Source organism: Macadamia integrifolia, chromosome 8, assembly GCF_013358625.1.
Source record: "Macadamia integrifolia cultivar HAES 741 chromosome 8, SCU_Mint_v3, whole genome shotgun sequence".
NCBI classification, from domain to species: domain Eukaryota; kingdom Viridiplantae; phylum Streptophyta; class Magnoliopsida; order Proteales; family Proteaceae; genus Macadamia; species Macadamia integrifolia.
This window is the reverse complement of record NC_056564.1, coordinates 26605712-26622071: the sequence shown is the minus strand read 5'-3', so window position 1 is coordinate 26622071 and position 16360 is coordinate 26605712. Positions and strand designations below refer to the sequence as shown.

Below are 16360 nucleotides of genomic sequence, written 5' to 3'. Positions count from 1 at the left end.
TTTTTTTTGTTATTTCGATGTTCTAGTTCAATACATTTTTGACAGCTAATGTGCCTAGTAATTTTGAGCTGGTAGCAAGGTTTTAAAATTCAGGATTGATCTCAACCAATACTGATATGGATGAAATCGATGTTAGTAGGATCGGATGGATTTACTCTTTTTTTTTATAAATGATAATTTAAACCATTTTACCTTTATAGCTTTAGAGTGGATTGGATCGATATTGGGGATCTATCTCAGCCAATAGTTATCCATTCAATGTCATATTTAATATTCAGAACTTAACTTCTTCATGCTTTTCTTACGTACCTTATGTACAACTTCCGGGCTTCTATGTAGTTTTTGTTTACTGATTCAGAGAACAAAAATTGAAATCTAAAAAATTGGCTTTGTTTGAATCTGATGATTGAAAAAATTTGGTCTGACATGATTTGCAATCGCCAGAATTGTTGATTTTCAAATTCAATTCGAAATTAACTTGTTTAAGAAAAAGAACCATGATTCTTGATATGATTTACGTTGTTGAGCTTAAGGGTATGCCATTACAACGCACACCATCTCATGGCTCAAACAACTTAAGCTCATCCACCCCTAACAAACCTTAAATAAGATCTAGCCTATGCATGCGTATATATCCATACACATTGTCTTTTTTTTTTGGTAACGTAAAAGAGGTATGTGCTCCATGGTAGTGATCATAGCCCTCAGATTGAAGCCCCTATACAGCATACAACTCTTCTATAGGACCAATGAACGACCATTGCTCTGTGCACAGATGTGTTTACTTATTGCATCCGCCCACTGAACAATCAGTCCAATCCTTACATGTTGCCAATGTGGTTCCTACATAAACACTTCTTGCTCTGACCCTTCTTATGACCTATATGCTTGCTACTTAGGCTAGTTTTATTGGCCGACCATTGCTTCTTGCTCTTACTGCTTTGGTAGTTTTCGGAATCTTCTCTCCCTCTTTGGTATCACTAAAATTGAGCTTGGGACAGGATTGAGTTTTAAAATATAATGGCTCATGCCCATCTCAACCCAAGGGCCCCAACTTGGCTGCCTAAAGTGTCATTCATGATTCATGGGCAAGATGTGTCCAGGTTGATCAATATCGTAAAATGGTAAAATCACTTGCTCACTTTATTCTACCATAATGTTGGATCACGGGTCTGACTTTTACTTGTCCTTTGTGTGCAAGTTTACGAGGATAGGTGAAAACAAAAATATATATAAAAGTTAATAATGTAAATAAATAAAAACAACCATGACATAAGAGAATACATCGACTTTTAATGTGGAAAACCCTTCCAATGTGAAAAAGAAAAAACCACGAGGCTTTAGCCCAAAAAAATCTCCACTATAATAACAATAGAAATACAAATTTTCTCTAGACATTACCATTAGGCTCACGATCATCAGGAAAAACTATTCTTGGATAATAAAATAATTCTCACCTAATGAAGGATTCAAAAGAACATGATACCATCACTAAAATAATGAAATGACGTACACAAGACGAGCTTAGACATCTTTTCTTCTTTTATTGAGAGAGAGAGAACACCATCACGCCGCTATCTGAGTGCCACATAGCACTTTGCTCCTCTCACATCTTAAGACATCACATTCACATAGCACCTGGCCCTCTATGTGGCTCTCTCCACTCATGCTCGTAGCACCAAGACCAGAGGAAGTCATCCTATCTTCTCAGTTGTTTCCTCCCTCTCCCTTTATAATAAAGAAACAAAATAAATAATTGATATGGATACAGATACGGTTTTTTCTTCCACGTGAGTCCCTCGACAAAAGAGTATTAAAGAGGCAAAATGGTTTGAGCCATAGCTACCTCAAATTGTGTGTGTGGATCCACTCCTCAACATGAGGAGGAAACCCAACAAACTAGAGTTTTACTGAGTCTTAAGATACATCTCCATTCAGATGGATACTCAATTGTGGCTTATAATTAGAATTGATGCTATGAATTACATTTTTCTAGTGCAAACATGCCATATAGGATCTTTTGGTATTGAAACACACCACATATATATATATATATATTTTTTGGGTGTGGGGGTAATTGAAAGGAAATTAATTTATGGGAGAAAGAACATTATCCATCTAGCGTTCCAATGCCCAGACATAGCCCTCTTATTTTTAGGGGCTGTGAAAAAACACCCTTACCCCCTGAAAATAGGGGTTGTATTTCAATGTGGAGAACGCACTAGACCGACAGTGTTCCTCCTCCCGTAATTTATATATGAGTTGATCGGTTCAAGAGCAAATCAGAATCAAATCATGTCAATGTGATTAACATTATTTCAGATTATAAAAGCAAGAACAGGAAACAAGTAGCAATTGCAACAGGGACTCACTTTCTGCAACCTCCTACTAATTGGATGGCGTGGTCTTCATGATCGAAATAGCATTTGCCACTCATTGACTAAACTGATCACAGAAACAAACATATAAAAAGTTAGAATTTCTTTTTCTTCTCAGGGTGACCTGAACAAATTAGAAGGATGTATTAAAAGCTAAGTAGGTTCAAATAACCTGCTTGTGCTTGGCATGGACAATATTAACATATCGCCAGAAATTAAAACCTCCATAACCATTGTGAGTGAAAAAGTTGAACTCGGGCAACATAAGAGAAGGACTAGCTAGGTGGAAGAGAACGAGGCCTCATCACACAATGTCCATGCTGAAACAGTAGCAGAAACAATCCTCAAACAATTTTTCATGGCCACAAAGCAATTGCATTATCTGACCCAATGATCCCTCACTCCAGAATCAACAGCTGTCTAGAAGAAATGTCTCCAGAGACTTCATCTTCGATGTCTGTTTCTTGCTGGTTGGGTCAATAATTTAATGTCACTACACCATCATCGTAAACCTATGACCAATTGAAGTAATTTGCTACTATCAAGGCACTCGAATTCTGATCCAATATGGTCTCATCCTTCAGGCTTTTAGATTGTTTGGCGTGAACCTTTTTCCACTTTGAACTTTTGAGCCAGAGATGTAAGGAAACTGAAATTACAACACATAGTTATTCCATTGTGAATTTCCTACTAAATTCTATTGGAAAGAACTAATAAGATCAAAAGGTGGATATTGTACCGCCATATTGTTTGTGCTAAAAGAATTTATTTCCAATAATATAGGCTTTGTGATGAGATTGTATGTGCTCATATCAATTTCCCTTGCATCACCCCCAAACTTGAGAGGTGATTTGGCCATAGACCATAGAGTCATCTGTACCAAAGAAAATTTAGTCACCTCCCCCCAAGAAAAACTGAATTCTACAACGCCCACAACTTGAAAGGATGTCAGGAATTAGGTCATTACAGATCTCACCCACATACCTGAGTTCTTTGCTCATCTAAATTGAGATTGGATGGTCTATGTGGCCCTTCTTTGGCACCTAGTATAAAAAAAAAATATCCATATTAATTGAATTTTAGCTTTTGTTTCATCAAGGTATCTACCTTGAAAACTCAATTATGAAAAATTTCAAGCTAAACCTGAATATTAAGTGCCTTTTTTTTTGGAAAAATATTAGTAAATTAGAAAGAAAAGGGAAGAGATAGAAATAAGATGGTTCAATATATCTTTAAGATGGTTCCAATTTCACTTCAAGAGAAAATAACCAGGAAAGCAGTAATAATAATTTGGTTCTATGGTCATGGACTATTAGTCTCTTATCTTCAGACCACTTTGTTTATGAAAACAAAAGATTGACAGGAGAGTTTTTCTTAAGATTCATTTTGATTGTGTCCTTTGTTTACATTTTGTAGTTATATGCCCTTTTCTCATCTTCGTTAACAGGGAATGACAGTTAATCTTACTCAGCAGATCAGCATTCAACGAAAACTTGTCGAAAGATATATTTATCCTATATATTGGATAGCGTTCAAATCCAACTATTGTGGAGTGTTCAGGGTACCTATGTGATGGTTTGAATTGGAGAGTGGAAACAATATAAATAATAAGGCATATCAGACTAGTCTCAAAAAATCTGTTTATACATAATTGAGAAAGCAAGGGAGATGGAAGAGGTAAAAGAGTTCAGTGCTATGGTTTTGGCCTGAAACATGAGTTATTTGCTTGTCCAACCTCTGATCTTCTCATAATGAAGAAGAAAATGAATTATGCCCCATGGACATAAGTTAAAAGGCCAAACCACTTAAATCTGTTTATATATGTGTTTACTTTGATTCTTCCCACTTCTCTTTTTGTTTGGCTTTCGCTAATTGTGAGTGATGGTAAATCTCAGAAGTTATAAGCTAAAGCTTTATACCCAAGTCTCACCTGGATCAGTAAGCTGCCCCAGTGGTAGCATATCTAAGTCAGGCCATGACTTCCCCTGCAAACCACTGGCTCCTATCATGCCACCATTAGCAAAGTCCCTGTTACAAAAGTTCACCTGTGCATTGGAAAGCTCACAAGCACAGAACTAATATATGGACCTAAGACTACTGAATGATCAATACAAAAATATTTGAAGAACACAGTTTACCTTGATACACTGAAATGTCCCGCTACGTCTTCCCACTTATCCCAATCATCTGCAGTTATCCTATACATATTCACGAAATTATTTACATTCTTGGCCATGGCAGGTGTTGCATGGGTTCCGGGAGAGATGGAATACACGATGGGGCGGTCAAGCTCCCTCAAGATCTGCAATTAATAATTAGACTAATTCAGTCTCCTTCAGATGAGAATAGTCTAAACTGGTACAGAACTAACAAGTTCAGTAGAATAGGATTGTTAGAATTCACCTCTGACACAGTTCTTATCTCATCTACATCCAAGTCATCACCAAAAATGCAGTCATGCTTTACTGCCAAAAAAAAATAAAAATTTATAGCCCTTTTCATTTACACTGATCAAGATCATTAAAACAAAGACTTGTCAAATGGATGCAATTAAATTTTACCAAAATCCACGCCCCATGCCGCATACTGGTGATATAATGACCTCAAAAAGGCTTTTCCAGCTCCTGAATTGGTATCTACAAGCGTGAAACACTGTGACATCCAAGAACAAGCCCTGTCTCCACGTCCTATATCATGAGCATTAAATTGTTTACCAGACTCCTCGTAAGGACCTCCCTAACAGGAACACAAGCAAATGAAGGTCCAAACAGTTAGTTCCAATTGAGTTCTAGAATCAAAATGCCAAGTTCATTAATTAGTTGAATCTTCCTTTCCCTTTTGGTGTGTTCAAGAAATAATGGCTTATCCTATTGTAACTAACTATTGAAGCACCATATGATTAGTTAACCTTGTTACCTATTGATGTTTGAATAATTGGACCCTTGTAAACTTTGAAGCCATTCTTTTTCTTTCACAGTTTCAAAATGAATTTCTTTTACTAGTTTGGGACTTCTCTTTGGTCTTTATTTTACTCCACATTGCAAGTGGAAGATAAATTTAATAAGACTTTACAGGGCAGGGCAGGGGAATGGCAAGGGGATTGGGGGGGTGGGGGGGTGTGGTTCTTGTGGCAAAGATTTGTTGATTTGCCAGGGGGTTAAATACTGCTTAAGGACAGTGCCCTGTAACATGCTTAAACAGCATCCTTTCCAGGTTTTCTGCAACTGGGTTCTACTATAACTACATTTTATTTGAGTTTACAGTTCACCAGGCATGAGTGAAGTTTAAAACAACCCTAATTTTGAAGAATATGGCATCATTTAATACCCAAAGGAAAGAAGAAAGAGAATGAAATTGTATGATAGGGAAGAAGAACAAGACCTTTGTGACGTCCAAGATTGGTGTATTTGCATTGACTGCCTGTGTACTTATTCCCCTCATGACATGAATCCCAAACTTCAAACCCATGGCATGAACTTTCTTGGCTACTTCAGAATACCCTTTACCACCCTTAGAAGAAGGCCATCTGTCTGGATCGGGGATCACTCTCCCCCATTCATCTATCACATCATATCCAGCTGAATCTACTGAAGAACCATCTACATTCCTTCTATACCAGAGGAAATCAACCACAACATACTACAAAATAGGGATGGACCAGAAGAAAAAAGAGAAGTTTTAAAAGTGTCAGTAAAAGTTTTAATTATGATATTAATTGTTGATGGAGTAATATAACAATCGTTTCAGTTACTTTATTTTGTGTAGATGTTATAATTTTAAAGTCTCAAACCTTATATCCATGAGCAAGTAGACTGTGAGAGATGATTTCTGCATTTCTTAGGAAGTCTTCTTCTGATATGATCCAAGAAAAGGAGTCATATGAGTTCCAGCCTCTTGGAGGGGTGTCTGCATCTTGTCCTGCTGGCAAAGCTTCAGATAGTTCCCTGTAATGTAATTGATAAACTCAGCTCTTACCATATTCTCTAGGAACCCATTCAACACAAGGAACAAAGAACCAAAAAATAAAAACAATAATTCTATCAGAGTATCAGGGATGGTTTCTTAATAGTTTTGTATAATAAAACATGACATTTGATTTGTCTGAATAATAGAATATGATATTCAGAGACTAGTAAATCTATTTCTTATATGCTATCCTTAAGTCCATATATTTACATAAAATGCAAATTTAAGTCCATTTTGTTAATAATTTCATAAAATGACAGCTTCAACTCCTAATCCTATGGAACTAAGTAGAATCAGAAATGGTTTGAAACCCATTGATTGCCTACAAAAATAAGTTCAGTGAATCACTTAAACTCATGGTTATAATACTGATAATCAAGAGAAAAGAGAAAAGAGAAACAGTGGATAAGATGGCATACCTTAGAAGAAGACCAAAAAATAAGAGGGAGATGAAAAAGAAGAATCTCATGGTTCTATGACTGTGTCAGCTAGCTCCTCAGACAAACGATGAGGATGAGAAAGGCAAAATAAATAGCCTCAACTGTTTCTCAATAGCTCTATCGTTATCTAACTTTTAACCATTTTTGGTAGGCAATTATGGATTTAGGGGGAAAAAATATATATCCATATATCCATATAAGTATTAAAGAAAGAATGCTTAACATTACCATTGAGGAAGAACTAAATAAGGGATGTAATGAGGTTTTTTCTTCATTAAGTGATGGCCAATCAATCCAAATTATACCCAATTAAATGTTCCTTCCTTGAATATGTGAATCTCTTGCAAAAGTAAATCAAAACATACTTAAAATGAGAAAAAGATTATCATATCACTTCTCATCCGGATAATCATGTGGCGACAAATATGTTTTCTATGTTATCTGAATTTAGTTAATCATAGCAACACCCATGGGTAACCTGCAGAAACAATTCTATGAACAGAAAGGTATTTTACAATTTTAGTAGTTAATCTTGCTTATTGTATTGATATGCATCTCAAGTGCTTTCCAGCTATTGGATGCGTGCTGGAGAGAATCTAGATCCACAGTTTTATGACTCATTGTTCTATTTGATTTGATTGGGTAATTTAGCTGCCTGATAGGTGTTGTAAACTTGTAATCATTGCCCTTTAGATTTTAAGGTGGTGGCCAGTTATATTGAGGGGTAGCTCACTATGTTATGACCAATTTACCTAAAATATGGAAGATATATTTTTCCACCGAATTGTCCTTAAGTCATGGTGTAGGGGGAATCTCTTGATTGTGGGACTTCAAACTTGCATGGGAGGCTATCGAGAGAGTATTTTTGAAAATATACCAAAACCGTATAGTTGTTTGTAAACCCTAAGATCATGTGGTGAATCTCCCACACAGTAGAAAAAAACTTTCTCCTAAAATTTTCAAATAGTTTTGATTAGCTCATTGAAGGGATATGAAATATGAATAGCCCACCGACAGCCTATTTACCTGATGTGCACCAAATTTATTTAGGATGAGTTTGGGCCAGTATGCGTTGAACTTGGGCCCAAATCTGACCCAAATCAAACCTAACGAATACAAATATTGGCTGGCTTATGAGTCCAACTCTCCTTGGGGCTTATGGATTCCACACACATACATCTGTAGAGCTGGCAATTAGTATCTTTTTGCCCACTTACATGTTTTACCCCGCCACCCCTAACTTGCAGGTAAGGTGACTAAGGTGGCTTTAAATAGTCTAGAATGGCAAACAAGATCCTTGTAGCTAGCCACATTTAACTGAGCGAAGGCTTAATTAAGCTGAGTAAAATTAGATTATATTAGCATGAATACACTTAATAATCCAAGTACTAAGATGCACCCATTGAGTAGCACTAAAGTTAATTTTTCTATTTGATGTTGAAACTTGATTTGTGAATAAGGGACCTTGGGGAGGTTATTAGAATATCTACAAAATCCAGAATGCTTTTTTTGGTGAGCCGTTCAAGAAAATAATTGGGGCATAACAAAATGCCCTCTTGAGTGGGTCATGCAAGATACTATTTCTCTTCTTTTATACGGTAATTAAACTGTGGATTTAACAAAATAATAATAATAATAATAATAATCAACTATGGTTTATAAATTAAGTTGTTTCAACATAAAGGAAGCCTATTCACAAGTTAATATGATGAGCTAGAAAGGTTATATATATTTCCACTCAACACTAATTATAGTTATATTGATTTTTTTTCCTGATAAATTTTTCTGTCATATTAGTTGTTAAAACTGAAAAAGCCATTCATAAATACATATAATCCATTGGTTAACCCAAAAAAAAAAAATACATATAATCCATTGACAAGCCTAGTACTATACCCAAAGCCCAATCAAAGGCCATATCTAAATGTCCAATTTTGAATTTTTATTTTTAATTTAAAACGAAAATCATAGGTTGAAACTTGAAATGCAAGTAATATGCAGTACCCAAAGTACTGATTTATTCTTATGTCTTACCAACGAAGTTTGAAAACTCGAAAAAATGAGTTACGAGTCGTGAACATTTAAACAAGGAAAATTTTACTGATAAATATGAAGTAAAATTTTACATCCATCAAAAATTTCCATCTTAGAAAACAAATAATGAAAATTATTATTTTACTGTAAAACTTGTTTTATTGATGATTTTAGGCTGAAAAGAAACCGTAAATTAAATAACCAGCCCAAGCATATGCCTCTAAGAGGATAAGTGTGAGGTCATTACCTGATGTCAGTGTTGGCATCTGCAAGGACATTTGAGTTATTACATATTAAGTTGATCCTGATCCAACAGAGAATATTTCAGTTGAAGAAAGGCACCACCCCATGATCTTGTCGGGGAAGTAGATTTGGTTGCTGCAACAAGGATCCCATAGAAAGGTTAGATTAGAATGTAAGAAGATTCTCATTCAACTGACTTGGTTGTGCTTGGTGTTCATACCAGTAACATATTGCTAGAAAAATGAATCCTCCGTAGCCATTTCTAGGAATCATCAAATTGACCAATATAGAGTTCGAGGTTAATCGGAGCCATTTCTAGTGGCATTGCTTGCTTGTTCATCATTTGTCGGGTGATTAACCTCACTATTCAAAGCCAAGCTAAAAGAAGGACCCGTTGCCTTATCATCGTTGTGATCAGGAAGACGAGGTCTCTTGCTAGGCCTCAACATCTCTCTATCTTCCACCATTACAGCAGTAGCATTGCATGTTTGTTCATCATTTGTTGGGTGATTAACCTCGCTATTCAAAGCCAGGCTAAGAGAAGGACCCGTTGCTTCATCATCATTGAGATTAGGAAGACGAGGTCTCTTGCTAGGCCTCAACATCTCTCCATCTTCCACCATTATGGCAGTAGCATTGCATGTTTGTTCATCATTTGTTGGGTGATTAACCTCGCTATTCAAAGCCAGGCTAAGAGAAGGACCAGTTGCCTCATCATCGTTGAGATCAGGAAGACGATGTCTCTTGCTAGGCCTCAACATGTCTCCATCTTCCACCATTACATGAGAAACAGAATCTAAACAACTCAAGAAATCCACTGTATGGAAAATGTTATTCCTCTCCTTTTCTTCTTCGGTATTGTCATTGTCATTGTCAGAGGGAGATGCCAATACTACACATGGTGATGGTGGTGGTGGTGGTGGTGATGACGATGTTGTTAAAGCCAGGGTAAGAAGGTATGAACATGATGATGCCTCCTCGTCCTTGTAGTTTCTTGTAGCCCTCGTTAACACTTCCTCTTTCTCCTCTTTTTCTGTAGGAACATAATTTGATCCTTCAACCTCCTCTTGTGGCCAGCATGTTAAGCTCAGGCTTAGAGAAGGAGGACCTGATGCCTCATCATCGTTGTCTTGAAGACTCTGAATCTCTTCTTCGTTCCCCACTACTTCAGAAACAGGGTCAAATCCTATACAACTCAAGAAATCTTGTAGGTTGGGCCAATAATTTAATGTCATTGCTCCACCATCGTCGTACACATATGGCCAATTGAATAAATCTGCTACCATTGAGGTACTCCAATTAGGGATTTTCTGGTCAGGTTCCCCGTTCTTGAACAATACCTTACAGAATTTCACAGTGGCGCTGTTGTATGTACTGATATCTAAAATCTCAATGGCATCTTTTTCTTGCAACGGAATCCCAAACCAATCAAAGCCTTTGAAACGGTGAATGTAGATTGTATCTCGCTCAGTTGCATACTCGATATCCTTAATTCTGAGACTATGAAAGCACCTGATTTTTTTATCTATTTTGTAGATACGAGCGAAAATATCTATACTTATGTCCTGGAAATAACCACCAGCTTCCAAAACAAGGCAAAGAATTAACCCATTATTATAGATCCCATCATTGGCGGTCAAGGAATAATTATAACTAAGTTCCAATGACCTGTTGAATGGTAAAAGCGTTCCCTGCAAATAATCAGGTAAAAAGAAACCCGAGCCGTCAATAATCAAAGTATTAGATTAATAATTAACAGTTTTTAATAGGTCCAATTAATTTTAGGAGAAAACATACCTGTATCTTCTTTGGAGTATGTGTCAAGTTATAACAGTCTCGCGCATCCATTTCTTCCAACGATTCTATTCCCTCAAGGCCTGAAATCTCCTCTAGCTTTTTACAATACATAAGCTTTACTGTTGTCAAATTTTTCAGCTTTGACAAATCTGGAAGTTGTACCAATGAAACACAATTTTCACAACAAAGTTCAACTAAACTTGAGGGAAGCTCCGGGAGGTATTCCAACTTCTCGCATTCATGAATCTTTAATTCCTTCAAGGTTTCCAAGGGTGACATATCGACTTGGAAGGATTCAAGCCTCCTCAGTGAATTGATTTCCAGCTTCACTAAATTTGGGGGCATTGAAAAATCATCAGGAAATTTAGTAATTTTCATTTTATTCAGGTTAATGCTAACTAAACATCTCATTCCTCCCATTGATCTTGGTAGCTTCACTAGTTCAGTACAACCTGTCAAATCTAATTTCTCAAGCTTCTCTAATACTCCAACACCATCGCCCAATTTCTTGAGTGATTCGCAATAAAGAAGAATAAGTTCTTTGAGAGAGCTCATCCTGGAAATGTTGTCTGGGAGTTCTTCTATTTGTGTATTCGCCAAGCCAAGCTTGACTAGAGATTTTAGATCACCAATGGACTCGGGCAACTTCTTGAATGATTGGCACGAATTGAGAATAAGCTCTTTGAGAGAGCTCATCCTGAAAATGCTGTCTGGGAGTTCTTCTATTTGTGTACCCCTCAAGTCAAGCTTGACTAGAGATTTTAGATCACCAATGGACTCGGGCAACTTCTTGAATGAATGGCACGAATCGAGAATAATCTCTTTGAGAGAGCTCATCCTGGAAATGCTGTCTGGGAGTTCTTCTATTTTTGTATCCTTCAAGTCAAGCTTGACTAGAGATTTTAGATCACCAATGGACTCGGGCAACTTCTTCAATGATTGGCACGAATTGAGAATAAGCTCTTTGAGAGAGCTCATCCTGGAAATGCTGTCTGGGAGTTCTTCTGTTTCTATATCCATCAAGTCAAGCTTGACTAGAGATTTTAGATCACCAATGGACTCGGGCAACTTCTTGAATGATTGGCACGAATTGAGAATAAGCTCTTTGAGAGAGCTCATCCTGAAAATGCTGTCTGGGAGTTCTTCAATTTCTGTACCCGTCAAGTCAAGCTTGACTAGAGATTTTAGATCACCAATGGACTCGGGCAACTTCTTGAATGAACGGCACGAATTGAGAATAAGCTCTTTGAGAGAGCTCATCCTGGAAATGCTGTCTGGGAGTTCTTCTATTTTTGTATCCCCCAACCTAAGCTTGACTAGAGATTTTAGATCACCAATGGACTCGGGCAACTTCTTGAATGAACAGCACGAATCGAGAATAAGCTCTTTGAGAGAGCTCATCCTGAAAATGCTGTCTGGGAGTTCTTCTATTTGTGTATATGTCAAGTCAAGCATGACTATAGATTTTAGATCACCAATGGACTCGGGCAACTTCTTGAATGAACGGCAGAAATCGAGAATAAGCTCTTCGAGAGAGCTCATCCTGGAAATGCTATCTGGGAGTTCTTCTATTCGTGTACCCGTCAAGCCAAGCATGACTAGAGATTTTAGATCACCAATGGACTGAGGCAACTTCTTGAGTGAGATGCAAATAGTGAGAATAAGCTCTTTGAGAGAGCTCATCCTGGAAATGCTGTCTGGGAGTTCTTCTATTCGTGTACCCGTCAAGTGAAGCATGACTAGAGATTTTAGATCACCAATGGACTGAGGCAACTTCTTGAGTGAGATGCAAAAAATGAGAATAAGCTCTTTGAGAGAGCTCATCCTGGAAATGCTGTCTGGGAGTTCTTCTATTTGTGTTTTCGTCAAGTCAAGCTTGACTAGAGATTTTAGATCACCAATGGACTCGGGCAACTTCTTGAATGAATCGCACGAATCGAGAATAATCTCTTTGAGCTGACTTAACTGTCCGATGGATTCATCTAACCCATCCAAAGATGTGCGTTGAAGATCTAATTTCTCCAAATAAGGAAACCATGAAAAGTCTGGGGACTTAGATAAATGTTCACAGTTACCAAGATTGAGAACTTTCAAATTTTGGAATCCCTGTCAAACAAAGAGAAAACATATATATATATATATATTACTATATTACTATCAATAAAAATTACTAATCAAATGAGAAAATAAAGTTAAATACTATACCTGATTTTCATCTTGAGGTTTGATATTCCAAACATGTTCAATACGGCTATCCGATAGGTTGAGATAAACTAATCTCTTATGATAGAAATTGGTAGGTAAAGTATCTGTAGGTATGTGTTTCCACTCTAAACATCTTAACGCAGAGGGAAATTGTGAAAGGTCTCCCACAAAGTTTGTTGAACTAATGTCAAGAAATCTTATATTAGGCATCATCTTAAAAGGTTCACTAGTGAACTCAATGGGCGTCTTTGAGTGATAGCGGAGACTCATTCCTTCTATCATATTAGTCCCCTATAATAGAAAATAACTCAAGTAAATAGAAATTGATGGGAAAAAAAAAAGAGAGAGAAAAATGATAAAAACACATCCCATGTCATTTGAAACGACGTAGTAAAGGCTATGGATTGCATCCAAATCATTGAACAAAAGAATTTTAAAATGTGGAACTGTGCATTAATGTGCCATGCTTTTATTGTGCTTGGTTGCAATGTAATTTTTTATAATGCGCGCACGCACACGCACACACACAGAGAGAGAGAGAGAGAGAGAGAGAGAGAGAGAGAGAGAGAGAGAGAGAGAGAGAGAGAGAGAGAGAGAGGCATGCATTTTGGTCTTACCTTATGTTCTTCTAGTACTTCCATGATTTCACCATCAGACCATAACCTACTACGTTTTCCCGGCTCCGTACGGCTTTCTTCTAAGACAATTTCTCTTCCCATATCTCGAATATGATCATGCATTGCCAAGCATTCACCATTCCAACCATCTACAAATTTTAGAAGGGATCTTTTAATTAATTTGCATAGTGCTGATTTTGGATGATAGCCACAACCTTCCCATATGGAAATTAGAGTTTCTTTCTCCCATCCAATGAAAAAACATGCAGAATCAAGAAATATGGCTTTTTGATAATTGTTTTCTAGGTTGTCATAGCTTATCTTCAACCTTCTCTGGACTTTTTCAGGAGGAATTTCTTTCAATATTTGTAATGTACTTTCCCATTCATCTTTGTCGTTTAGGTCTGATAGGTAAGACCCAAACACCTCTAGAGTTAAAGGCAACCCTTCAGAATGTATTGCCACATCACGTGAGAGTTGCATATATTCTTCAGGAGGTTGTTTGCTTTGAAAGGCATGCCAACAAAATAGTTGAAGAGAATTCTCATGATCTAGAAATGGGGGTCTATATATTTTAGCTGTACTGACTTTAGCTATGTTCAAAATATTTTCATCTCTCGTTGTGATTATGACCCGACTTCCTTGACCAAACCAATTGAGCCCACCAGCCAAAGCACCAATCTGTTCTTTACTATCCACATCATCAAGAACAAGAAAAACTTTTTCTTTACAAACTCTTTCTTCTATTAATTTCTTTCCTCTATCTAAATCTTCAATGTCATAGTCTCTTTTGAAAATATCTTTAAGAAGTTGCTTCTGCAGAGACACTACACCCTTGCATTGTGTTGCTTGTTCTCTAACATCTGAAAGAAAACTGTGCCTATTGAAGGTTGGAAAGATCCTATTGTAGACAGCCTTGGCAATAGTTGTCTTCCCGATGCCACCAAAACCACAGATTCCCACGAATAGAGCATCATCAGAGCCAATATTTAACAATGATAGCAGATCATTTATTCTGGAATCCATATCAATACGGTACTCACACTCAGTCAAATGCGTGCTACCAACCAATTCACTCAGGGCCCTTTTGACAATTGAATCAACTAACTCTGCTGGATTCCTACAATTATTTTATATAAAAAAATAAAGTCAAAACAAAAATAACTAGTTAAGATCAAACTATCTTGTAAAGAAAAGAACATATAAATTCAAAATTTTTTATGGAACGGAAAGCAAGCAGTAAAAAAAATAAACACTAATGAGAAATTGAAGTGAAACGGATGGAAATAGAATGATGGTCTAACAAAATGAAATATATAGATAATCGTTTAATTAAGTTTTGAGAAAAAAGCAAAAATTGTGGGCTTTAGACTTACATAGTTTCTTTGAGAACTTCTCCTTTCAAATTCCCGACCTCTCTCAAAGCTTCCCTCCAACTCATTACTATATCGGCCTCGAAAATCTCCTTGTGCTTCCTAAACGCTTCTTCAAAACTTTTGGTCTGGTTCCGAACATGTGATGGGTCAACGTGAAAGAATATGGGCAAGACAATTTGACCATTGGATTTGTAGCACTGAAATATCTGAGCAAGTTCCTGCAAGCACCATTTGCTATGTGCATAACCTTTAGAGAAGACAGGGATCGAGATTTTTGACCCCTTTATCGCTCTAAGGAGGGTTGAGCCAATTACTTCTCCGGTCCACAAGTTTTCATTATCAAGAAAGACATCGATTCCTGCATCTTTCAGAGCTTTGTAAAGGAAACAAATGAAGTTATAGCGAGTATCTTCACCCCTGAAGCTGAGAAACACATCGTAACTGGAAGATCCAACTGTGGAGGCAACAGAGGAGGAGGAGGAAGCCGAATCTAGTGCCGCCATGAAGTTGGAAGTTGTAATTGCAGACAAGATCAGATGATGTTCAAAGAGCTCTTTTTTTTTTTTTTTTTCTTTTTTTTCCCTCTCAAGAAACTTTCTCTACCAATTCACCCAAACTGATCAATTGCCTTTTACGAAATCATAGTTTAAATAAACAACTACTGACTCTGCTGACTGACTTTCTGAGTTGCTATGTCTAATTTTTATTCCCTTAATAATAAATAATAATAATAATTGTATCTACTCTCCACTTGGTATTCTTTTGAAAAAGTTGGAACTAAGAGGAAAGGAAAGTACTTGACAGCTTCCGCGTGCTTCTCAGGAAATCATAATATATGGAAGTGCATTGCTCCGTTGTGGAAGTCGGTCGTTCTAGAGTCTTCTGTATTGGGCACAAGGATTTAGGGGATGGTATTTGTATCCGATATCGATTGATTTTGTCTTTATTTTAATTTTTTAAAGCATTATTTTTTTTACTATTTAGGAGATGAAATTATGATTATTCCTTTTTAGCTTTCATATTGGGCCCATCACTATACATCATGGGTGAAGTTGTTTCAAACTTTATGTAGATGGTATTATTTGAGGTATCTTTTAAGCTTAGGAAATTTAGAATCATATATAAAGTAAAGGAGACTACGCCACTTTAAGTCAGTCGTCCGTGACGTATGCTTTTGGAAATTATTGTTTTAGTCCATATAGGGATAAGAATCTAATCTGAGCAATCTTGACCAATCCAATCTGATTTCTAAAACCATATCAAGTATGAGAAGGAGACTTTGGGTGGATAGTATTGTTTGAGGA

At 36.8% G+C, this 16360-nt stretch overlaps 2 protein-coding genes across 3 annotated transcripts; both read right to left on the bottom strand.

Annotated features, from left to right (window-relative positions):
- Window positions 1-2958: 2958 nt before the first annotated feature.
- Window positions 2959-6212, bottom strand: LOC122086845 (alpha-galactosidase mel1-like). Its single transcript, XM_042655786.1, has 9 exons — window positions 6169-6212; window positions 5760-5988; window positions 4940-5114; window positions 4782-4843; window positions 4517-4680; window positions 4309-4406; window positions 3363-3421; window positions 3118-3252; window positions 2959-3027 (listed from the first exon to the last, which is right to left on the bottom strand). Exons 1-9 carry the CDS (start codon window positions 6210-6212, stop codon window positions 2959-2961), a joined length of 1035 nt encoding a protein of 344 aa, XP_042511720.1.
- On the bottom strand, window positions 6186-15815 carry LOC122085722 (disease resistance protein RPV1-like). 2 transcript variants are annotated; one of them, XM_042654243.1, is made up of 7 exons: window positions 15057-15815; window positions 13681-14800; window positions 13064-13354; window positions 10859-12964; window positions 9282-10752; window positions 9066-9196; window positions 6186-6322 (listed from the first exon to the last, which is right to left on the bottom strand). In XM_042654243.1, the coding sequence occupies exons 1-5, from the start codon at window positions 15557-15559 to the stop codon at window positions 9361-9363; spliced, it is 5412 nt and encodes a 1803-aa protein (XP_042510177.1). In that variant the 5' UTR covers window positions 15560-15815; the 3' UTR covers window positions 6186-6322; window positions 9066-9196; window positions 9282-9360. The 2 variants fall into 2 exon arrangements, with proteins under 2 accessions (XP_042510177.1, XP_042510176.1); XM_042654242.1 differs by having other exon boundaries at window positions 9066-10752.
- Between the last annotated feature and the right edge of the window lie 545 nt (window positions 15816-16360).